We start from the raw sequence: 25,835 nt of genomic DNA, 5'->3' as shown, positions 1-25,835 counted from the left end.
TACTGCAGGTGAAACTAAATCCTCCATCACCCCAAAAATTAAACCTAGTGGAACAGCATATTTATACTCAACCCTAACAAAAGCCTATCTGACAGAAAAGAAGCTTTCAGAAACTGATATAGGATCCCAATTTGATCCATCAGAGTGCCTCAGAGTTGGCCCTGTCAATCCACTTCTCTATTGGAAAAATATGAGAAAGGAAACATGTTTCTAGTCCAAACTCATCTTGCCCCTTTTAAAAAAAAGCTTTTTCAGGTTCTACAAAAATGAAGCATGACCTCCATCAAGCCTGGCCTCCCTAATGAAAGCTTTTTCTCAGACCTGCCTTGACACATTGTTCCTCGACTCTCAGCAGGACCTATCACATAGGGGCATACAACAACTAATCAAAGTTTGTACCCATTATTTTTAGATGAGTTGTACAACAATTTGCAGATGTTACTCTCTACAATGGGTACTTGCTTACAGTGGGATCGATGTATTTTTATTGAGCAGTGATAAATATACTATATAAACAAAACCCAAGTCTTCCACCTTGCTTGGCCCCACCAACAGACATTTCAGGCAGATGGCCTTTTAGAGTTAAACAAAATGGTCAAAATCTCAAAGACAACATTTTTCTTCTTTAATCCTAGGAAAATTTGACTGGGGGAATGAACATATGTGCTACGAACACCTCAACGTTTATATACATTGGCATACATACCTTGGATCATTCACATAGTATTACTGTTGTACAAAAAAATTAGTGAAAGCAAATAAATCATTTTATATTGGTGTTTGGATATGAAGTAATGTTCTTTAAGCAATACAAATGTGGACAAAAGGCATTTTTCAATATTGCTAGTATTTCATTAAGCAGCAGTATCACCAAATCATCAAAATTTAGAGGCTATTAAACCACATCAATATATCTTACTTCCAGTAATGCTTCCACATCTCCCAGTCTTAGAAGAACTCTTGGTTTCATTCCAATACTCCCAAGCTATGCCATTTTTATCTCTCACTAAATAATCCTTTAACTTCCAAGAAAGTGGAAATTCTATATTTGAAACAAAACAAGAAACTTACTGTGCCATTTTTGCAGAGTGCAGCATTATCTAGGTAGATGTACCCGCCAATAATATTTAACTGGACTCGCAAAAGAACTACTAGCATACAGGTACTATATACAGCTACAATGCTTCTTGTGAAACCTTGAAAAGAGAGAACAGAATAACTTCAAAGTCCAGGAAATAAGAGTGAGTCAAGGAGGGAGAGTGCTCTCCAAGACTCAAGAAGTGCTGACGATTTTTAAATACAGTCACATTTCTCTCATTGGTTGTCATAACACGTCTTCACAACACATACCCAAGATGGTCATAAGTCTAATATGTGCTGGAGCTACATATAAAGTGTCCCATTTAAAGTCTTATATTAATATAATTTTGCACACTACATAAGCTATTTTGGGGGAAAAAAAATTACACAATTTGCTCCAGAAGGAAAATAGGTGTAATGTCAAATCCTCTTTCTTCACTAGGCCAGGAAACACACACAGTATGTTAGCCCTCCTCACGCAATTAAGACACAGAAGGTGAAACAGCAGCTTGGGAAAAAGGTTACCTAGGCAGGAGCAGCTAATATCTAAAGAAAGTAAATTAAAATGAGCATCAGCTACCAGCCACTAGGCAACAGAGAATGTGGGGAAGAAGTGACATGAATAAATATGGATGAATGCTGAGTAGCAAGGACATGGGAAGAAAGGAGCCAGATTAAAAGCAGCATCTGTAAAAGTGGTGTGAAAAGGAGAAACAAAACCAAAAGGAAGGAAAGACAAAACCAGGGAGGTGGTAGGGATAACAAATGGTACCAGGAATCAAAAGCAGTAAAAAAAAAGCTCTGTAGTATTCACTACATAATTATCTGACCTCACTATTCTTCCCTCCTTTCCACTGCTTCCATCAGCCAATAAACAAAAAGAGGAACCAAAGGGTTAACAACCACTGCTATGGTGGTTCTCTCAAACAGGGTTGTCTGAAGGAAGGAAGGAAAGAGGAAGAGGAAATTGCTGGCCATGTAAGGGCTGGCCTCCACTTCTGACTGACTTTTCTGTTAGGTTCAGCAGAGAACTTTCTGAAAAAAAGAGTCTGATTTTTCTGTGATGGCATAGAAAGTTCTCACAAAGTTTTCTAGAGTGGGGTAACATGAAGGCCAGTAAAATTCTTAACTTTTGTCTTTGAGCTTCCAACTTCCCCTGGGGCTATGAAAAATTTCTTCAAGAGGAACTTTTGGGAGGGGGGGCTGGCAGGAGGTCTGCCATGTAGTGTGTTATGCTATCTTCATATCTACTGAAACAACAACCCAGCATAAAATGTGCATTTTAAAGGGTGCGAAAGACATTTTAAATCTATGCTAAATATTATGCAGATGGAATCTTTCATTTCCACTTACTTATTATCTTTAAATCCTCCCATATTTCTAACTTGTTTGCTGGCCTGTAGGAAACATAAATGGAAATATTAAACATTAACAACTATATTTTCCTTGCAAATTAATAAATACTTAAATTAAATAACAGTGCTCTAAGGTGAGCTCATTTATCTCCTACAATTATTCAGATCAGATTCACGTGTACATTGATTTGCCTCATTCAAGAAAGCAGTAAATAAACAATACAGTATGAAGTCACAGAAAAGCTATTCAAACTTTAATGTATAAATGTAGTATTTAGTGATGTCAATCGTACACTTCTATTATCACTTTTGGGTTACTACACTAAGCAGTCAGGAGAAGCCCACTGATGGTACAAAGTGATCTTTTCTGGGGCCTTGATCCTGCATATATTTAACGTAGACCTCAGTTCAGTAGGGCTTTCTGTATCCACCACTGCATAATAAGTTCAGGATCAGAATTTCTACATCCTACTTTCTTGCAAGATTTACCATTGCCTGACTGGGTTTTAAAGTTCAGATTTAATCACCGAAAAACAAAGAGATCATGACCATCTGTGGAAAAGAACTCTTGTGCCATCCACACAAATTCAAGTCGAACTTTCTTCTTTTGAAGTATGTTTACTTTTTGACCTGACCAATTCCTACAATTTTATATATTCTGCAGTCATAAGAGCAAGACTGTAGATGGCACAGATATAGCTGAACTACTTAAGGCACACAGCATATTTATAACTGCTATCCAGAGGTAAAGTTAGCAATACAGCAACAGTACCAGAGACAAGAGCAAGCTAACCATCCAAAAAGTTTCATCAAACATTCTTGCCCGTTAAGCACTGTCAATAAAGAATGCCTACTGTATATCTATCATGGAAGAAATAATTCATGAAAGTCACTTAGAGAAACATTTGGTAACTTCTTAGGATCAGAATTAACACTTAAAAAACTAGGGCAGATAGTTCATATTAACCTAGACTGCATGGTAATCTAGTTTATAAAAAATAATACACTTTTCACTAGAAATAATTTCTCTTTACAGGCACAACATGTGCACCTTGGCATCAGTTTTACCATTATATCACTTACATAAACAATGAATTTTTAAGCTCACTGCTGTCAAATAATGTGAGTGAACTGATAAAATAAACTATTACGTTTACAACTCAAAAAAGTAAAGAGACAGATTAAAGAAAGGATAGCTGGAAGAGATACAAGGATCCATGGCACATACAAAAAGAGTTTACACACTTCTCTCTTTGTAAGCAAAATCTACAGTTTTAAAAGCTAGTATAAAGCAAAAAAAGGAAAGACTGTTAAAAAAAAATACAGTAATATTTCTATAGATACAACACGTAACAGGACTCAAAACCTGTTACTTATGAGTGCTAAGTTTTCCATGCCAACTGAAGAGAGAAAAAGAAGCCAATACATCATCAGCTAACTACATTTGCACCTATTATGTCAAAACATCTTCTGGAGCTCATGCTTACAAAGTTTCTCCTCACAACATAAGGCAACAGCCAGGTAACAGTTTAAGCCTGCAAGTATTAAGCCTAACAATGGAAATGGATTTTTTCATTTCACTCACTTCAAAGTGAAACGAGCCTTGATGAGTTCCATGATCTGTGCCTTCCCAACTCCTTCTCTACCTTTTCAGTTCAAAAAGTTCAGCCATATAGTTAAAGCTTCCTCAGCATAAGTCAAAAAAGGAAGCATCAGGACACAAAGTCCACTGTAATATACACTCTAAATGGACATTCACGCTTACAGAATATTGCATATAACTGGCATTTAAAAAAAATTGTTTTCAGAAATGTGTAACAATAGTATCAAAAAGTCTCATCTCTACTTTCACTGGGATTATTGGTGTGTCACCTTACCCATACACATTTTCAGCTAGTGAAACAAGTTAGAGACACTAGATATATTCTGGTAAAAGGATGCATGCTACAGAGAACAGACGATTATAAGCCTTTGCAGGCTATTTTGCTGCACAGTCCAGAAGACAAATCTGGTGATTGACAAGATCTCTTGTTCATTCAGGTTATTTTTTCCATTGAGTAAAACTCTTATTATGACTAATACATTAAATATTTCATTAAAATCAACTTATCCTTATTTCTTCTTCTTTGGGGTAAATAATATTAAATTACAGTTGCAAACTCTCAGATAATATGTTATAAAAACATCGTTCAAGCTGTAATTCCCACTTTAAATATCACCTTCTGTTGCCTCATTGTGGGAGTTTTTTGACAGAAAAAAGACAATGACCAGATAGATAATCCATTAAATGCTGTTCAGCTGAAGTTACAGCTATATAAATAAGCTAGTGAGAGGTAAACTAGAAAGGCAGTCTAGAGTGAGTCAAAAACCCTGTGTTAACTGCCTACATAGCACTTTTACTCTGTGCCAAATACTAAGCACCTTACTCTACTTTTAAGTTATGACATTAAGCACTTTATGTATTTAAAAATATGCTATTTGTTCCTACAGTTACAAGGAAGCCAAAGGTGTTTTCTGACAGGGAAGCATTCTTCTTAATGTATGACATGCCCCTATTTGTTCTACTTCAAAAAAGAAAAAAAAAAAAAAAAAAAATTCTCATAGCTTATATCCATTTGCAATCTCATCTTTGATACTTTTCGTTACTATTCATGTCTGACCTTGATACGATTTTTACAAACAAAACACTAACAACTCAGTCAAGATACTCTGTCCTGTTTAAGTGAGGACTAGATCATCTAAGTACTTAATCTGCCTGTCTTATAAGCACTTCAACAAAAACCATGGGTCTTACTCCAGCATCTTAAAGGAATCATTATTTCTTGTAACATTTGGAAAATGCCAACCATACCTATAAAAATACATCTAATATGACACAAGATATTTACGTAGTGATTTCAAAATACTTCAGGACTAGTGACTCAATGGGACACAGAACCAAAATCCTGCATGCTTTCTACATTATAAACATATAATTTGGAAAAAAACTTATGTTGTGATCAAAACAAGTGATCTTTAACAAATTAACAAAACAATCTTACCTATTTTTAAGAAGGGATGTAAGACTCTCAGAATTTAATTGATGCATTAAGGCATCCCTCAATGTTGGAAGCATTGACAGCACTGTTATTAAAAGAAAAAAAAAATCTGTCAACATAAAAAATCATCATAAACTTATCCCCAGCTCTCACTCAACAGCTGCTACACAGTGTAAATCCCACTGCTCAACAGGCAAAGCTGGGAGGACAAACAAAATAGGAAACCCCAGGAGTACTCAGAAGTGCAATTACCTGTGTGCCTCTTATAAGCTTGGGTACAATGCTGCCCTTATGTGGCTACACGTCTTTGTTGGCTCTAGCTGCAGATGTGTACTCACATGCTGCATATCTGCATATACATGCCTTCAACTCCTCAGAATAAGATTTGGTGAAAATCTACACTGTTGCATTTTTCCAGATGAGAAGAAAAAGATCTGAGGTTTGTTAAACTTCACCCTACCGTCTCCTCTCCAAAAATCCAGTGACCAGTGCTGTAATATAAACACTTTCACTTCTTGCTCCTCAGCTAGCTAGGTACCTTTTAACCGTTTAAATGGAGGGAATGAATGGTCTGATGTGCTTATTTGTAAAAGATTACCCACCCAGCTCTCTCTGTAGCTTACTAACAACGTGCTAGGATATGATAATCCTGCTGTAAATTCAGTATTGTTTAAATCTGGGTGCTGTTTCACACCTTAATACCACACACAGTTTAGGGTGATACACAAGAAGTCCTGAAGTGACAAAAACCTGTAACCTGTATGTATACTTGTATGCATTATAGATGGATATATTCAAATGAAGGGTTAAGGTGAGCCCTAGAAATCCCTTCAATCATCTTTTCTTCAGATTCTGTTTTTATTATGTAAATGACTATTTATGCACTAGTATTTAATTAAGATTTTGAATTCACCTACATTTCTTATTCCACTTCCATCCTGTCAATACGCAGTATAAATCACCAAATAATTCCACCTGTCAAGAAAAGTAGCTATTTCCTTGTCTTACCTGTCATATTGCACGTCCTCTGATTACTTTCAAAATGATACTGCCTTCGTGCTTGGGCGATGTATTCAGCTGCCTCTCGTTCTTGGATTTCTCTGATTTTCTTCTGCCCATATTTTCCGAGTAAATAGACTCCTACAGAGAGATTTTCATGTTACAAGCTGCTTTAAATCGTGGGAAAGGCCCCTTCAGCCCCTTTCTTTGATTTTAAATCGTAAGGGTGCATAGTGGGTTTCTTGGGATACGTGGGTCTTGAGTATTTTAGTACTGATTGACAAAGTAATACTCAGAAATAATGTTTTCAAAATTAATTAAAGCATCAAGAGTAATGAGTTGAATCAGTGTAAGAAACTTTCCTGAGAAGAGAGATCTTGCCTTTCAAGGAAGGCATTTTTGGTATTACTGCAACATGAACAACTAGTACTGAAGAGATTAAAAAGCATTGGGAAGAGTAGGGTAATAAAAACAAAGAACAGAGAAAAGAAACTGAAACACACAGGTCTGGAGATGGATGAAAATGTAAAGTTTTTAAAAATATATATTTCTAAAATTAGCAGAAGTTAGAGATAAAACTCAAATCTCAAAAATCACATAAGAGAAAACTGCTAGAGGCCAACACTTCCTTCATTTGGTCCTGAAATTTGTCTGTAGGAAGAACCTTAGCTTCAGTGGGCCCTGACTGTGGTCCTCTTATTTCCTCTCCAGCTCCACTCTTCTACCTTTGCGGATGTGATAATTCCTCATCACCCTGACTATGAATCTCCATTTCAACAAAGACCCAGCAAAAAAAAAAATTGCTCTGCATTTCCTCCTCTTTCAAGATCTATCCCTTTGAAGTGCTCTCCAACTGCTCTTCCCATGTTACCATGGGTTCAGAGATCTCTCCAGGCTGCCCACAGCCCTCTTCTCATCTTTCCTCATCTCCATCTCCCTTTCTAAGCCATTTCTCAAGGCACTACTACGTTTTCTATACTTATCCTCAGCACCTTTGCCCACTGCAAGCTGCTTTGCCTGAATTTCTCGCCCTCCAGCCAGGGCCTCACATAACATCTCCTGCGTATCAAGTTAATTTGCTGTCTCCTGTACGCAGCGGTAGCAGCCATTACCTACTTAGGTGCATAACAAGCTCTTCCCATGTTCTCTCATGAAAGAATTGTGGGGGGAGAGGGGAGTGAGATATAAGGGAGGAACAAACCCAAGCAGAAAAGACTACTGTACAAGCTGATCATCTTCTCTCCACTGGGGAGCAATCCCCTAAGTACTGAAACTCCTCTACAGAGTGCCAGCTCTGACTCTGTGAAGTCAGTAATGGTACACAGAAGAAATCTGAATATGAAATCAAGTTTTTATTTTTTTTCCACCAAGCACTTTCAAAAGCTCTAAACACAGAGCTACAAAGTTTTCTTCAAAGTTCAACCGTCACATTTCAAAGTTAATATCTGAATGAATGAGGCACTTAACAGTTGCTGAATGCTGAAAGTTTTAAAACTATTTTTATGAGCCCGATCCACAAAAACAAAACAAAAAAACCACCAACCACCTAAACTCCCCAAGATTTTGAATTAAACTACAGGTTTTAGGTCATTAGAACCTTTCAATACATTCTCCAAATTATCATCAGTATTTCAAAAGGCTTGTCAACTTCATACCTTAATGTTTATGATTGAAAAAAAATCTGGCTATTTGTATCAGCATTATGTTTCCTAATAGGCAACTACAAGCCAAATCAGTTTAGAACAACCACAGTCATCTCCATTTATTTCACAAAAAGGCTCATAAAATAAAAATGGAGAAGTCACTCTCTCCTGCTTCAGCCTTTAAGCAGACTGACCATTCGCCATGTGGAAGATTCACTCCATTAGATGCAAACTTTAATATCGTGGTTCAATATACATAAAATGCAATTTTACCACTGTAAACTGTGTAGGTAAAATGAGACTTCATAAATAACAATTAGGTTATTTTTCTCTAAGAAATTATCAATTCCTGTCAAGAATATTTATTTAGAACACAATTGTCAGGGTATTGATTTTTTTTGTTTGCAGCTAACATACTGAAATAGCAACAATTTTTAAATATTTATCGCACCACATTTTTCACATTATGCTCATACATAGTCATTTGTCCAAATGACCACTTTCGTTTATTTCCTCCCCCTCAAAATAAATCCTTTAACTCCAGGTTTTGTGGCAGAAAAGTATAAAAAAAGACCTTTCTTGAACATACACAGGAAGACATGTAAACAATCAAGAAGAATCACGTGCATGCTCTTGAGTGATATGCTGGAGCAGCACCTTTGTAATTACGACTGAGATAGCTAATTGCTTAATACTCAATTGTTAAGGCTGCGTGATTACTCTGTACTAAGAACTGCTTTGCCTTGCAAGAGTCCGAAGTCGCATTAGCAGTCATCCAGGTTTCACAAGGAGTTTCCAGAAAAAACAGTTGTATAAAATGATGCAACGCCAGCTACTACTAGTCTTATTTCTCCCCCTCTCCCCTGAAATTAGCTATAACTTTGAGCCATCACTAACAGATGTTATTTACTCCAGTATAATCTTCAGGAATGCAATGTATCAGAAGTTAACCAAGGTAAAAGTTACACCATCCATACAGCTTAAGTCAAACCAATGAACAACAAAGAAGTTCGGATGTCAGCAGCAGACTGCCTCTCTTACTAACTGTGTGGCTTGCCATTGTTGTCAGCTTTGTGACAATTAATTTCTGCCCACTAGTCACCTGTGCCTGAATGCAGCATCAGAGCCTCTGCAAGTCTCCAGCTTACGGGATATTTCAAGGAGCTGCCAGCCTGGGAGTCAGTCTGCATGTGTGTTCATGTTCTACGTTAGAACTACCTTGTGTATCTACAGTCATACACAGTGCATTAATTCAGAAGACAGAACACAGAATTCTAAGCAGCCCAGGCTGAATGCATCACATGAAAACATCGTCACCTGGAGCTGGAAGAAGGACCAGAGAAAGCCACATCACAAGAACTGCCATGTCAAGGCAGCTAATGCACCTGTAAGAAACTAAACTGACATTTTGAAAATCCCTGCTGTTAAAAACAAGCAAAGTGAACACCAACTTTTTACAACAGCTAATATAACTCAATTTTACCTCTCAGAATCATAGAATCATAGAATGGTTTGGGTTGGAAAGGACCTTCAAAGGTCATCTAGTCCAACCCCCCTGCAAGGAGCAGGGACATCCCTGACTAGATCAGGTTGCTCAGAGCCTCATCCAGCCTGGCCTTGAACGTTTCCAGGGATGGGGCTTCCACCACCTCTCTGGGCAACCTCTTCCAGTGTTCTACAACTCTCATTGTAAAATTTTTTTTCCTAATATCTAATCTAAATCTACATCCCTCTATTTTAAAACCATTACCCCTCAGCCTATCACAACAGGCCCTACTGAACAGCCTCTCTCCATCTTTCCTGTAGGCCCCCTTGAGGTACTGGAAGACTGCTATCAGGTATCCCTGGAGCCTCCTCTTCTCCAGGCTGAACAGCCCCAACTCTCTCAGCCTGTCCTTATAGGAGAGGTGCTCCAGCCCTTTTATCATCTTCGTGGCCCTCCTCTGGTCCATGTCCTTCTTACGCTGGGGGTTCCAGAACTGGACATAGTACTCCAAGTGGGGTCTCACCAGGGCAGAGCAGAGGGGGAGAATCACCTCCCTTGACCTGCTGGCCACACTCCTTTTGATGCAGCCCAGGATGCGGTTGGCCTTCTGGGCCGCAAAGGCGCATTGCCTGCTCATGTTGAGCTGGGAATGGGATGAATGGGATAGGAGGTCTGCAAAAAGTGTCAGCAGCAACATTTTACTCATGTCTAATTAGCTAAACCGTTCTATAAATGGAACTTCATACTGAATCTTTCCCATATGTTCCATACAAAACCAGGAAATAAGAAAATTCAGCAATAATGAGACTGCCCAAAAGACCATTTCTACGTAAACCTTTTTCTGCCTTCATTAAAATGTGAACTATGAAAACAACTATAGTCCCAATACTTCTGACGACAGAGGGTTCAGAAACAGAGGAGTGGTACAAACTAGGACTACATCATCTGATGCCAGAACCTCCAGGTACAGGAACCTCAGTAAGGATCGCAAACTACAACTCATACTGCTTTAAAATTGATCTACAAAGTGAAATGTAACCATTCTATGATTCTGTGATTCTATATTTGTACTGGCTGCCTGTGTTGGTTTAGCCTGTGACAGAGTAAATTTTCTTCAGAGTAGCTAGCATGGGGCTACGTTTTGGATTTGTGCTGATAACAGAATCGATCATCCAGGGATGTGTCAGTCATTGCTGAGCAGTGCTTACAGAGAGTCAAGGCCTTTTCTGTTCCTCACAGCACCCCACCAGTGAGTAGGCTGGGGGTGCACCAGAAGCTGGGAAGGGGTACAGCCAGGACAGCTGACCCCAACTGACCAAAGGGATATTCCCTACCACATGATGGTATGGAATCAAACAGCCATAAAACCAGGGGGGAGGTTGGTGGGGAGGATGCTGCTAGGGGACTGGCTGGGCATCAGTTGCTTGGTGGTGAGCAATTGTTTTTATTTGCATCACTTGTTTTTCTTGGGTTTTACTTCTCCCCCTCTTTGTTATCCCCCCTCCTTTTCCTCACGATTTTTAATTACCACTATTATTATTTCTTTTTTAAATTATTAAACTGGTTTTATCTCAACCCACAAATTTTCTCACTTTTACCCTTCTGATCCTTTCCCACAACCCATTGGGGGGTGGTGGGGGGTGGTGAGCAAGTGGCTGCGTCACACTTAGTTGCTGGCCAGGGTTATATCATGACACTGGGAACACCTAGGGTCTACAGTACCCATATCCTGTGGAAGCACCACTTTGATTCATCTGTTAACAGTAAATTGAGATAAACGCACTCTGATGTGTCTCTGTAGCCCTCTTCACCTATAGCATGGCACAGACTCTTCCCACCTAAATGTAAGTAATGAAAGTAGCTTGCAAAATCTGCAGGCTCTTAAATACTCATGCCAGTGGCCTCAGCAGGTAGGATATTTCTCACAGCACATAAGTTACGGCTTACCTCTCCCTTAGCCCTTTCCTTTCTTCACAAGCAAAATGGAGAGATGAGCAGAAGTGTGGGACTGGTAACTGAAGCATCAAGTTTTCAGGAAACCTCTTTACAACCCTATGTAACCTTTACTTTCATTGCCATACTTTCCTCAGTAAAAAAAAAAAAATAAGGGAAAATTTTCAGCTTTAAAAATTTCGTTATGTAGAAATTGCACTGCCACACAGAAGCCTGCATCCTTCCAGAACATGGACAGAGCTGTAAGTTGCGGTTTGTCCTTACGTACAAGCAAGTCGTGCATCAACTGACATACAACTGTCCCATCAGAAGACATTGAAGTCCTACTCTCTTGGCACTGAGTGCCACCAAAACCTATTTAACACCCCTGCACTCACTCACAAACCAAGACAACTTTCTTTGCCAAGCATATAGACTTCTGAACTGAAATGCTCTTTCTACACGGCAAAGGTTGCAACAGATGAAATTGAGCAATAATTCATTCATGCTGAAACCAGAACCATACATTGCAGACACACCCTGAACTTGCTCTTCTCCTGCAATGAGAGAATTTCAGCTGTGAATCAGTTTGTCACAGACATTGAAATCTGCCTCGAATGCTGAGCCCTGAGGTAGAAACTACTTTAAGGTAAATCTACCTATCCAATAAGAACAAGTGAAGATAACACGTCCTTGCAGTTCTGTCATGCTAGCTCACTCTCTACTGTAAATATTTCTGGTGAGTTTGATCTCGGAGCACTAGATTTTGCTTGCTTGAAGAGATTTAAGTCTTTTTAGTACACGATTTAGTTTATATTGCTAAAAGAACAGACTTCTGAAGAAAAAGTTTGTATAGGGTCTTTGCTAAGTTGAGATCTTCTCAACACTGCTCTGTGGTTAAGGGAAAATGACACCTATTTCAGTTGCTTTTCCCTCAATTTGAGCTCTTATTTTATGAGTTTTGTATCTTCATAAAGATAAAAAAACCCAGAAAAATCTGTTGCAGTGTTGGGATTGACAGAAATTACACTAAGAATGGCAGCCACTGATTACACACAGGGAATCCATCTCAGTAAATAACACTGTATCAGTAATAATGGAGAGACTTTTCTATACTGTCTAACGGATCATTAAATATTCACATTAATCTCTGACCCTGTGCCAGTTAAAGACTTAAAATCATTAAACCTCATGATGTCCCATTTCCCTTGTTATATCCTCCTTCCCAGAAAATGCACCTACATACAGCTCTTAAAAAAACCCAAACCAAACCAAACACAAAAAACCCACAACCCACCAGAGATGTAGATTCCAGTCTCTGGTATTAAATCAGCAGATTTGGATGTTTTTCTTAAATCATTCAGCCACTTCCAAATATTCTGTCTTCAAGCAAAAGCAGCGACATAAAGTTACATTCTACCTTTCAGCGTTAGGCAGTATTTTCTGGAGGAGAGTCCACTGTGGATCTCAGAGTTCTGGTTCATTGGTGAAGGCATTACCATAGCTCCTGGAGTTATTTTAAGGTCCGATCCATAACTAATATGTAGATGGCCAAAGCACCCAAGATTCAGCTGCTGAACAACTGTAGTGCAGCACTTCGCAGTAAATCCCTCCATCTCTCAGGCTGCCCTAAAATACTGTGGTGCACGTTGCAGCTGGCGGCAGCTAGTGATGCTCTCCTGCTCGTTCTCCTGATTAACTACACAGTCTCAAATACAAAAAAGCAATTTGCTACAGAGTCCTCAAGTACAACATGTCCTGAGGAAACAGGTACTTGATCCATGTTGCAGGCACAGTTCAATATTTTCAGCCGGAACCTGAAACTCTTGTTAGCAGAGGAGCATCTTGTGGGTTTTTTTGATCGGATATACTTTAAATGACTTTGGTTTAGATCCTGTTTTTTTTTTTTTAAGTGTACTTCATCCAATCAGTAGCATTTTAGTGAAAGTGATACTGAACTGTACATAAACATTTGTAAGGAAAAAGCTCCAAATTCAATGATATGAAGATGATTTGCAGGCTGGCAGAGGGCTGTTTATACATGGTGAATTTAGGATTTCAGGCTATGAGGACTACCAAAAGCCACAGGCTCCCCAGTATCTGCTCTCCCACTTGGACATTGATCTATGTTTACTACCTGAAACTGGGACAACTGATGTTTTTATGATTCCCATTTGGCGCCTACCACTCTCACAAAGACAGCTGAACAGGAGAGAGAACAGCTTGCAGGTTACAGCCTGGTATATTAAAGTAAATCTGTTTACTTCACATGGTGGGCTGTAAGCGTAGTGGCTCAGAAACTGCTAAACATTACCTTCTACTGTACTTGCATCGTCAGAAAACCCACAAATGAAGGGGTGAACTGGAGAAGCGGTCTGACAAGTACTTCAGTAACATTATCTAATCTATTATCGCTTATTAATTGGCACTCTTTAGAAAAACGCGAAGGAATTCATGCTGAAAGGATGCAGAGGACACAACAACCAAGGCAAGTCAGAAGTATGTAAAATTCACCTTCACAAGAGACCTCACCTGAATATGAGACAAAACATATTGCAAAAATCCTGTAGCCCTCGGAATAAATAACTGTTCAGGCAAGTTCCAGTGGTATAAACAAATACAAACCTTCCTAAGCAACTCTGTAATATTTAATTCTGCGTCATTTGCATAAGTACACCGGTGACTGAGCATGCAAAGACACGGCTGTACCTCTTGAGGAGTATCTAATCTCCAGCTGCACTCTTGTAATAAACAGAGACAGATCCAAGATGTTCTTTTAAATCCAATTCCGACTAAAAATAATCCTATAATAACTCCAAGGAAAGGAGGAGCTTACCAGACCATAACAACCCTACAGGTTAGGCAAGAGCCTTCAGGGAGAAAAACCGGCTTGAATAATTAATGCAAATCCTCCTCTCCAGCAAAGTTTTGTGCCTGCAGTTGGTTTGTATTTGACAATTCACCCCAATGCACAAAGTACAAGCTTTCAGACTCCATCCTAAAAATAATAATACAAACATCACCCACACTTTGCACGGTTAAATGTTGTTTCAAACCAACACAAACACCTGCCGTAAGAACACCCAGGCAACTTGAACCCCTGCATTTCAGGACCTGGGACACGACGTGTAGATTTGCCCCCCTTCCCTGCCCAGGAGAAAACCCCTCCTGCCTCCTGAGCTCTCCCAAAGGCGGTCGGCGGGCGCGTTTCGCTGTCCCCAGCCAGGCCAAGGGCTGCTCCGCGCCGCCGCGCAGCTGCCAGCCCTACAGTGCCGGGCGACGGCAGGGGTGAGGCCGGCCGGGCCCGCGGCACCGCCGGACCGGTCACGCCAGCGGCCGGCACCGGGCTCGCCCGGGCGGTAGGGGCGGAGGCGGCAGGCAGACGAGCTTTCCTGCCAGCGGGGAACCCGCCTGAGCACCGGGGGCTCGTCGGGCTCAGTGGCCGAGCGCCGCCTCCGAGGGGGCCTCTCCGGGGAGACCGGGCAGCGGGGAGGCGCCGAGGCCGGCTCCGCGCTGAGCCCTACCATCGCCCCTCGGCCCGGCCGCCGGACACTCACCGCCGAGGAAGGTGCCGAGGACGAGGCATTTCTTCTTGTGCCGCTTGAGGAAACTCCAGAGCGACCGGAGCATCCTGCGCGTCCAGCCCAGCCCGGCCCGGCCGCCCCTCGCCTCGGCGGAAGCGGCGGTGGCAGCGGCCCCGCCCGCGGTGCCTCGCCGCCCGGCCCCCCGGAAACGCCGCCCGCGCCCCGCCGGTGCCGGCCATGGAGGAGCAGCAGGAGGAGGCGGCAGCGCTGGCCTGGATGGACCAGGCCCTCGACATAGTCAGTGCGGGCGGGGGTAGGGGGGGCTCCCGCCGCGGCCCCGGCCCCGGCCCCGGCCCTGAGGGCTGCGGGCGGCCGGGCTCCGCTCTCCCGCGGAAGAAAGGCTCGGAGGAGGCCTGCGGGGAGCCCCGGGGCGGGCGGGCCGGGGCCTCCCTCACGGCAGCGCTGAGGGGGCGGGAGAGCGGGGGTTTGGTTCAAGGTAAGGTTGTCCCGTAACGTTGTCCCGTTCCTCCCCTTCGTCTGTCCTGCAGGCCAAAGAGGCGCTGGAGAACGGGGAGGTTCCCGTCGGTTGTCTCCTGCTGTACAACGGCGAGGTCGTAGGGAGGGGCAGGAACGAGGTCAACGAGACGAAAAACGTGAGTTGGAGGCGGGGGGGGGGGGGATCGCGGTGCTTCTCGGGGCGCGGTTCGGCCTTGCACCCCCTCAGCCCCCACCCCCGGCCGTCCCGGGAGGGGTGCGGGGAGATCCCGGCCAGCTTTTGGAAAGCGAGCGGGCGCCGGGAGCCACGGGACGGAGAGCGGAGCAGGGAGGGTGGTGAAGCCGCGGTGCGAAGTGGAGACGCTGTCCTCCCGGAGAGGTGTTGCGGGTTTCAGCTGTGCTCTCTGGAGGCCTTCAAAGTCACCCAGGGGTTAAAAGTGAGAAAAGAGTGACCTGTGCCGCCTTTCTGTTGAAATTCCTCCCATAGACGCCTCAGAAACAATTCACGTTGTTAGCAAACAACCTTATCACAATAACGTGAAAATGCTAATCTGAAAAGTGATGAAGTATAGAGTGTAAATCCAGCTCTGTTGCTTTTATGGAAAAGCTACTGTACAAATAAAGGAATAAATAAATAAATAATAGTTTCATTTTAGAAGGGACAGGGGTAAGACAAGGAGTGGGGAAGCTGTGTAGGGTTACAGAATGTGTAGATTAACAAAATCTCTAGTTTACAAAAATTGTTCCTTTGACAAAGTTGTTCTATCTAAAAAAAATATTGCCTGTAGATTTTAAATGTGATGCTTGCAGTTGTAGCCATCAAATTAGATCTACATGCGGCGAGACCCAGAAAAGCCAACAAGGATTTTGTGCAACTAGAAGTTTTGTATAAATTGATCTGATTGCAGGATCTGGCTGTAACTTATATTAGATGTCTGGAATCTGAAAATATAATGAAAGGTGAAAATGAGTCTGTTAAGCTCCAAAATGTAACAGTGAAAATGAATCATTTTACTAACTTATGCTACAGGACAATCCATAACGTATGAAAATAATTCTAATACAGCTCAAGAAAGTCAGTTGACAGAGAAGCTAGGTGTCTCAGGTTAAATCAGTGTAAACACCGTGGAGAAGCAGACACTTCTTGGGAAAGTTGTGCAAGGGCTATTAATGCTGTGTAAAAATCATGCAGGCAGAACATAACTGGAAGATTGGTAACAAAATCAGAATCAACTTAAAAATATTAGGGAAGCTTTCAGACATTTTTTTTGTATGAACATGAGAGTTGCCTGAAGGTATATACTTAAATCCAAGCAGCCTGATTTCAAAAATTCATCTTCGTTTGGAAACAGTAAACTGTTAGTATCTTGTAAAGCCAGTCCTTTTTTCAATTTCTGTTTAGCTCAAGTTTCAATTCTTTTGTGGCTTAATTTTCATAAATACTTATATTACAGTGATTGGAAGTGCTGGGTAGTCAGTGCTTCTAAATTTTGTATCCGATACTTAATTGCGCCGTATAGTCTAAAAGAAAACGTGAGCTTGAAAGAGGCAATGTTGGGAAATGTGAACGCAGGAAATTGTTTTCAGTTTTCTCCTAACGGTTTCTGGCATTATTTAGGAACAAGCCGGGGGGAAAAAAACCCCTTCTTGAACCATTGAGGGAGTTCCAGCACATTCCATCAATTTGTCAAGGTCCATTTTGAAACCAATTTCTTGTCCTATCTCACATTGGAGGACTTTTCCAGAACATCGTTCCTGATATGGCTAGAAAACATCTGATTTCTAGTTTTAAACTTTTTATGGTGCATTTATATCTCTCTGTTCTTGTGCCAGCGTCATCCTTTATTTTACATTGCTTGGAGGTATTTTAAGTCCTATTCCCTTTTGGCTTTTGTTTTTCCCTCTTTTCCCCAAGACAGCTGTTTAATCTTCTCTCAGAAGGTAGGCTTGCTTTATGTGTTCATTCTAGTAATTCTTGTATACAGCTTTGATTCATCTTTCTTGAATTCCTGAACCAGAACTGTATACTTTATTCCAGATGGACTTTCTCTTGTGCCTTGTTTGATAACAATAATACTTCCCACTCTTCCTGGAAATAGGTCCACTGATCTTTTCTGGAGCTGCTTTGGTCTTTAATGCTGTTTCGTTATTCTTCATTTGTTGTTTTGTTTTTGTGTTTTTTTTTTTTCCTTGATATATCAAAAGCATTGCTATGGGATTGGCAGTCTGATGCATGAGTTCTTTAGTATTTTTCTGATGGAGATGATCTATCAACCTGGGGTTTTACCCCTCATCCCTCTTCCATGCCCTAGGCAATGTCATCATTTTAGCATCAAAGCTAAATAGTTTTAAAATAAAGGGGGTAGATTTAGATTGGATATTAGGAAAAAATTTTTTACAATGCGAGTTATAGAACACTGGAACAGGTTGCCCAGAGAGGTGGTGGATGCCCCATCCCTGGAAACGTTCAAGGCCAGGCTGGATGAGGCTCTGAGCAACCTGATCTAGTCAGGGATGTCCCTTCTCCTTGCAGGGGGGTTGGACTAGATGGCCTTTGAAGGTCCCTTCCAACCCTAACCATTCTATGATTCTATGATTCTATAATTCCATATCCCATACACTGTAACTTCTGCTTCCATACTCTTATTCTGCCCTTTGACCACATTCTCCACATCATTTTTATTGAAAAGGCAAAATGTTAATTTTGTTTTGGAGTAGTACTATAAATTATATTTGAGTGTCATCTCAAGGTCACCGTAGTAATTCAAACTTCTTTTTCACGTGTTTTGTCTGAAGACGTTTTTACCTTTTATGTAATTTCTTTTGCATGGTTGACATTTGGCGATTCTTCTTTAGCCTTTGCTATTGGCTTTTTTCACTCCTTGTAAACTTCCTTCCCGCTTTTAAAAAATGATCATTTATCCAGTTAGATCTGCAGTTCTTCCCTACTCTTTTGTCCTGTCTTAGGAATCAACTTGCCATTAGGCTTTGTGTCAGATAAATTCCCTGTCTTCTCCTTAAGTGAGTCCCTGCATCCTCTGATCTACCTGACTGGAGTTAGGAGTAGGTAGTGTCTTTTTTATGCCCTCTTTCATTCTGTTCCTAAACTGCTCATTTAGTCAAAAAGATTTAGTTGCTGGAAGGTCTCAGATTTTTTAAGTCTCCTATCACCCTGCATACTTTGTTTTTGCCCTGGATGTCCACAGCAGAACACTTTAATGTCAGAGATACTGCTGCTTATTTGGTGGAAGTTATTTGCAAAATTATTGATCATCATCACCACTTTGTTCTGGAAGAAGTTGCTGTTGGAAGAAGGGAGTTTGTATACAGCTGTGTTTGTTTTGTTTTATTTTTTAGGAACATGGCTGTGGCATCAGCATTTCAAAATAGCTAGGCATGTCATTACTTGTATTCATTGGGCAATAGTGCAACAAATGTCTGTGTAAGACATTCGTTTTCAACATTCTGGCACTAAAGTCACAAGCTTGTGCCAGCACTGTGTTCCCTCTGGCAGCTCCCACACTTGCTTGCTCGCACTCTTCCCTCCGACCAGCCTGAAAATTTTCTTCTTTATAACATATGTGACCCTTTCCAACTAGAACTGGGTCTTTTTTTGGCATCTTTATTCCTGTGTGTGATGCAATTGCTCACTTCCCACTCACAGACATCTTAGGTCCTTTGTTGATACATGCAGACTTCTCTGTTACCTTCTGTTGGGTCATTGTAGCATGTGTCTTTGCCCAGATCATCTTGCAAGTACAGTATGCAATAATTGAAAATGAAGTATTGTTTGCACTCTTGAATTACTAATGAAGTCACAAGATAATATACGACTTTGAGTTCTGGCCCCCTTTACTCTAGCTTGTTAATTCTTGTCTAAGATTTAGAAGGTAAGCTTTTCAGGGCAGTGATGGTATCTTTATTTGTCTATAAAACATTTGCCACAGTTTGGGGCACTATTTTAAGGTTTTGTCAAGGCTTTTTCCCCACTGATGTCAGCTTCAAATAATTTCTACTTGGAACACCATTTGCCGCTCTCTAACAATTCTCTTTTTCGCTTGCTACTCTTACCTGCTTTTGTTTTCTTGGCTTTAAAATAATATATAAGATCGGGCAAGTTAAAAAGCAGCGGGAGCTTATAGAAGCTTGTGAACTGAGGCAGTGACTCAAAATGAAAATAACCTGTTTTGTCTTGTTATTTTACACAAAGCAAGTAAATAAAAAAGACTGTCTAGTCATAGCTCAATACAAAATAAAATCTTAAGACAGACCTAGAAGGTCAGTTTTTCCCCTATATCTTGTCTTTAAGAGGAACCTTTAGCAGATGCTTAAGGAAGGAGCTTGAGAAACAAGAGAGTAGCGTAAACCTTCTCCTTGCCTGTCCTTTCCACTTCTGAAAGTGAGTAGCTTAGGGACTTCCAGAGCCCAAGACTGTATCTGGATCGTTGTTTCTGATAGCTGTCTGCGCACATATCCTCCATGAATTTGTCTAAACCTTTTTTGAACTCATTTATGTTTTTGGCTTCCATAGCATCCTGTGGCAATGAGTTCCACAATTGAATTATGTGCTTTGTGAAAGAGTACTTCCTTTTGTTTGTTTTAAATCTGCTGCCTGATAATTTCATTGGGTTGCCCGCTTGTTATGAGAAATAATGAATAACAATTTACTGCTTGCTTTTCCACATTTTTCTTGATTTTTATAAAGCTTTACCATAGTCATCTTAGCTTGGAAAACTAATGACTGTGGTGACTTAAGAGCTGTAGTCTAGTTAGCCTCTGTATGGAGATTGTCCTGTAGCTTGGATAATCCTTTCTCACCCTGTAGTGAATTTGTCCTCGTGTTCCCATGTCTTCATGAGGTGAGATGACCAATATGTATTACTTCAGATGTGGATGGGCTGGAGCCTAGTAATATTCTATATTAGTGTAATCTCTTTTGTGTAGCTGTCTTCTGTTACTGCAGAAGCCGGTATGACTTACAGCAGCTGCGTGTTTTCTCTTAACTTGTACTCCCAAGATCAGCAGAGGCCTAAAAGCTACTCAATGTACTCAGCATAAAGCAGTGTCATAGGTTAGAGGTGTGTTTTCTTACGGTAATGAAGGCTTCTTGCATACATGCTTTCAATTCATGCTCAGAACTTGAAAAGCTAATATGATATTCATGTCTCTTCTGACCTGAGGGGCACAAAATTAGAATAGCCACAACTTACACTTGTGAGTTACGGTAGCTGTAGTACTGAGGCATCGTTCTGCAGGAGAGTGTTGTGCTTTGTGTCTCCATAAGGTGTGTGCACTAAGACTTCAGCTTTTGTGATCTCATTTATACAACTAGAGAATTTTAATGGGAACATTTCACTAGCAGGTCTGGAGGAATTATGTCTGCATATTGATTCAGATCCAGGTTTTTATTCTAAGTGGGTTCATTACTATGTTAGTTCAGATCACAAATGCACTCATGGAATTAATTTCTTGATTGTGTCTGCTTACCATACTTTGGTTTGTGTCTCAGAGATGGCAAACTGTTTTTCTTTCAGATGAAGCTATACTGAAAAGATGCACTCAGGGAGCATACCTAATGCACTCCAGCTGTTGCTGGGAATATACTGTCCATGGGACTAAACTGGAGTTAGGCCAGTGTGAACTCCCCTGATTGATGTTGAGTCCCCAGCACTGTTTTGCTCTGCAGATACGCTCCTCTTGCACTGCAGCATTTGCTAATGTAGGCATAGGCAACGTAGATCTCTGTAGGAGTTTTTAAAAAATTTTAAACAGTACTGAACTTACCACTAGCTTATTTAAACATGAGTCCTTTGCCATATATTGTAGAGCATCTCACAGTTATCACCACAGATCTTCACAGTGCTAGAATATTAACCCAAGTTCATGTATTGAGAGGAACTTATCTAAGGTCACGTAAAGACATATGCAGCAGAGGTATAAGTATAATTTGTATTGATTCAGTCTTAGTCTAATGCCTGTGTAAAAAACGCCCTTTTCCTAGAATAGATTAAAAAGAAGGAAAACACCAGGTTGGACGGGGCTCTGAGCAACCTGATCTAGTTGAAGATGTCCCTGCTCCTTGCAGGGGGGTTGGACTAGATGGCCTTTGAAGGTCCCTTCCAACCCAAACCATTCTATGATTCTGTGAAAATACTAACAGCCTCAATTCAAATAAGCATCAGTTGTTGTAACTGGAGAGTCCTTTCATAACTAGTGCTTTGTGATATTTTTGCTGTGACACTTGATTGGCAAAACACACTGCTGCAGGCATTCCAGAGTGATGCTGGGACATTACTAATTGTTTCTGTCTTTCTGCAGTTAACGTCAACACTTCTTTTCTGTTCAGGTTTTTGTGCCATACCTATTGCTGTGATCTCTGAGATAGTCATCACGCAGTTGTCTTGGATTAAGAAAAGATAAATCAATATTTTTCTGTCTGTTTGTAATCAGGCACATGCTGCAATCCCTGCCTATTACAGAAGGGACTTACTGTATGCTTACATATTCCCAGGCAGCATTAAACCTGATGTAAAGCAAAAATACTGTGTCTACCCAGTAGGTCAAGCAGTTCCACAAACATACTGAAATTATTGCTTATTCTCAGCATATTCATTCCCTGCAGGCACAGTAACACTGTCAGAGGGAGGAAAAGGTACGAGGTAGGAGCAGTTTCTTAGTATTTCCAGATAAATGAACCCGGCTTGTATTCTTGCTCTTGGAAGCACAGTGGGTTAGATCTGTTGTTCTGTTGCGCTTTCTGTGTCCCTTAAGCCCCAGGTAGAGCTTTCATGTCTTGTCTTACAATGCTGGCATGACAGAGAGAGGAGGACTTCTGAGCAGACTCCTCTACCTAGGAACAAGTAGAAGAAAAAACTGGTTTGCTCTTGCAGATCTTGTGTGTACTGCATATGAGATTGAGGTTGAATACGTTCTTTCTTGGCTTGAGTATTTCTTCTGCAGTTTGGGCTGCATGAAATTTCTTCTGCACCTTGAACCAGCAAAGAAGCGTAATAAAAATAACTCCTTAAGAAAGCATTACATTACTTCTTTAACAGAAGTGAAAATAATTCCATTATTAATAAATTAGATGTCAGGCCATCGTGCCTTGATTTGTAAGAATAATTTTATGATATTGCATTTTATTTCATTAGTGTCTGTACATGTGAGAAACTTAAAGCTGTGAATCAATGCAAACTCTAAGAAAATGTTTATTTTTATCTCCTAGGCTACTCGACATGCAGAAATGGTGGCAATCGATCAGGTCCTTGACTGGTGCAAGCAACAGAACAGAGATTATACAGAAGTGTTTGCGCACTCGGTATTGTACGTAACTGTAGAGCCTTGTATCATGTGTGCAGCTGCCATCCGCTTGATGAGTATCCTTTCCTTTCATGCTTATTCGTGCTGGGAAATCATATGTCAAAATGTTACTGTTTTGGCAGTGAGCTCACAGACGCTGTCAGGCAAAGCCAACAGGAGTACCATCTTACGGTTTGAGAGTCTGCACCCACCTCCATTTATTGCATGGTAAATAGTGAGAGACCCAAGAATGACAGAGAAATGGTGCAATTATCAGAAACAACGGTTTCTCTTAGGGATGTAAAAATACATTTTAGAGATATCTGTTATTATGTTAAATGAGCTAATAGCAGTTCAGTGTTCAGTTTTGAATGTTGTAACCATCAGTAAGCCATGGCTTTCCATGCCTCTGCTTTGGGATTCATGCTTCTCCTTTTCTAGAGGAAGGCTGGATGTGCATCTTCAGCAATACATACTACACTACTCAGAAGTAAGTTCTGATTTTATGAGGGAGGAGTTGTAGTGCAAACTAATTTAGTTTGAAAAGTACAAGCACATTTTAGTGAAATTTAATGACTACTTAAATTAGGCTACTTTACTTCCTGCTTGCTTTAACTTAATACCTTAACTAATTCACATAAATTCCACGGGTTGTATATGGCTGTCGAAATGAGCGATTTGGAGGCTGTGGCTCAGTTTTGAGCATCTCATCTGATGATATGGTAGACACAGGAGAACCATTTGAAGTAAGCTATAAAATGTTTTCCTTTATTTTTCAGCTAGGCTACTGTGCCTAGCTTCGTTACCGTGCTTTGAGAATGTTATGCATCAGTTTAAGAGAACTTAGATGAAAGACAATCAGAAGTCAAGTAAACTTGACTTTACAAGAAAATAATATAAAAAAAGGTAAGTCCTTAAATTAAAGTAAATTGAGGAAAAGCCTGGTGATAGTCTTAAAATATTTAAAAGGATGCATCAAAGAGGAAAGAAAAGAATTATACTCACAGAACAAGGTAAAGAATAAATATATTTAAAAGATGTGTAATACTTAGAACAGTAAGTGTATGCTTCAGGAAGAGATGAGGGAAAAATTATTTTAAACTGCAGAATGTACAAACACATAATAAAGATCAAGTAACAGCAGCTTACTAAGTTACAGGTTTTCAGCTGAGCCACTGGAAATGATTGTATTTTTGCTCCCAGTCTATCCGTATGTGAGGTAAAATGCATTAGCTTAGATCTGCTCCATATAGTTCAAATCCCCAAATAAATGCGGAGTGCAAAAACAGCAGAGGAGATTTAGTTTAGATACTGGGAAACTGTCTGAACAGTAAGGATACTGAAGGACTGGAACAGGGTCTCTGGGGAGAATGAGGCATCTTTGTCATTTAAGAAAGGCTGGACAAGCATTCAGTGGAGGAATAGTATACATAAATCTAGACCTTTTACAGCATTATACTAGCATACCTATCTGTACATATACATAGAGAGTATTTATAGCATTATATTTATTACATTATATGCATTTGTAGTTGATCCTGCCTTATACAAGGATACTGAGTAGGGTTCTTGGAGTTATTTTCTGCACTTAACCTTTGTGATTTAATGAACGTAAAAAATAAGTAATATATTTCAGCATTGGAAATAAGCACTAAAGGCTCAAGGCTCAGAAAGAATTTTAGTCAGCAAGGTGATACTCTTTAGCAGTTCAGTGTAAACATTAAGCATCTTTCTGTCAGGGTGTCTGTGAGACTAGCATCTGAATTAAATTGTATAGTCAGCACTGGAAAACTGTTCATTTGCTAACATTGGCACGTGGTATTTCGTTTTTCTGTGTGTTCAGAAGAAAGAAAGGAGAGAATCCTTCCTTTGTAGACAACTGCAGTGGGATGTGTAGGTGTAATTCATTATTTTCTAGTGTGGGTGGAGATTCATTGAGTGTTAGTGATATTTAAATGCTTTGTCATTAATGCTCATGGCCTGGAAGAATATTTTGGAAGGACCAAAAAGGTCTGAGAGGTGACTGTTAGGAATAAAAAATAGGTGTGTGGACATATGTTTTCTGGCAGGTATCTTATCTACAGATACCTAGGTGTATGTCTCTTACATTTCCAAGTGCTTGAAGAGATATGAAGTGAGTTGAAAACACTTTAATAGGGAAGAAATTGGAGATTGCATAAAAAATTTACATAAGTTACTAAGAAAGTTTGTTTTGCCTAACTTTAAGTTATTAAGGAAATTATTTACTCTGCTAAGCCTCAACATAGTATTTTCCACATGTATTAGGTATTCAACCTGAAAAGGAGATTTTCTGACCCCCAAATATTTAAAGGTACATATACATGTTAAATTAGTAGACTGGACAGTACAGTTGTTTACAATTATTCTCTACTTAAGGCATTATTGTGAAGCCTAGAATATGTTATTCTCACATGCGCTCATGAACATCATTCTAATTTGAACAGTGCATTTCTGGCTATCGTGCCAAAGAAGCAGTGGAAATGTTAAAAGCTTTCTACAGACAAGAAAATCCCAATGGTAGGTGTCACATTAATGGATCCATTTTGATCCCAACCTAATTTAAAATAATGCTGGCATTGGTATTTCTGCAATTCACTTCTGATGTTTTTTCTCTCTGTCTGTTTCTTCTTGGCAGCACCAAAATCAAAAGTACGGAAAAAGGACCATCGTAATTAGCCCTTCACTGATGGGAGACAGAAACTTACCAAAAAGTGATAGGTGAAGATTTCTTCAGCATCCCTCTTTTTTAAAACATACAGTCCAATTAAACTGTGTCTAATGTTCTGTACAGAGTTTTTACCAATAGGATGCTTACTACCTGTTCCTGCGTATGTGATTTCTTGTTATCATACGTGACCAAGCAGAAGAGTAAGTGGCTGTTTTTAGAAAGAGGAAAATTTATGTTTCAAGTTCACTTGTTTACAGCTGTTGGATCCATTAAAATGATGCCATTCTGTACAGCA

The 25,835-nt window shown here is 40.3% G+C and overlaps 2 protein-coding genes across 3 annotated transcripts in view; one reads left to right on the top strand and one right to left on the bottom strand.

The window, feature by feature from the left end:
• The window catches only part of PEX3 (peroxisomal biogenesis factor 3), a 22,010-nt gene extending 6,774 nt beyond the window's left edge, over positions 1-15,236 (bottom strand). The window contains exons 1-5 of one of the 2 annotated variants that reach the window (XM_086744142.1): positions 15,091-15,236; positions 6,482-6,613; positions 5,477-5,558; positions 2,434-2,477; positions 1,072-1,196 (exon numbers count right to left, since the gene is read on the bottom strand). In XM_086744142.1, the coding sequence (XP_086600268.1) occupies positions 1,072-1,196; positions 2,434-2,477; positions 5,477-5,558; positions 6,482-6,613; positions 15,091-15,163 (456 nt within the window). In that variant the 5' untranslated portion in view covers positions 15,164-15,236. Of the gene's footprint in view, positions 1-1,071; positions 1,197-2,433; positions 2,478-5,476; positions 5,559-6,481; positions 6,614-11,548; positions 11,704-15,090 lie in introns of those variants that run through there. The other variant, XM_086744143.1, reaches the window with a different exon arrangement.
• ADAT2 (adenosine deaminase tRNA specific 2) lies at positions 15,214-25,835 on the top strand. Its single transcript, XM_086744146.1, has 6 exons — positions 15,214-15,354; positions 15,606-15,710; positions 22,778-22,928; positions 23,491-23,597; positions 25,317-25,389; positions 25,508-25,835. Exons 1-6 carry the CDS (start codon positions 15,295-15,297, stop codon positions 25,546-25,548), a joined length of 537 nt encoding a protein of 178 aa, XP_086600272.1. The 5' UTR covers positions 15,214-15,294; the 3' UTR covers positions 25,549-25,835.

This window comes from Chlamydotis macqueenii, chromosome 3, assembly GCF_036417535.1.
Source record: "Chlamydotis macqueenii isolate bChlMac1 chromosome 3, bChlMac1.mat, whole genome shotgun sequence".
NCBI classification, from domain to species: Eukaryota; Metazoa; Chordata; class Aves; order Otidiformes; family Otididae; genus Chlamydotis; species Chlamydotis macqueenii.
This window is presented reverse-complemented; position numbering and strand designations above follow the sequence as displayed.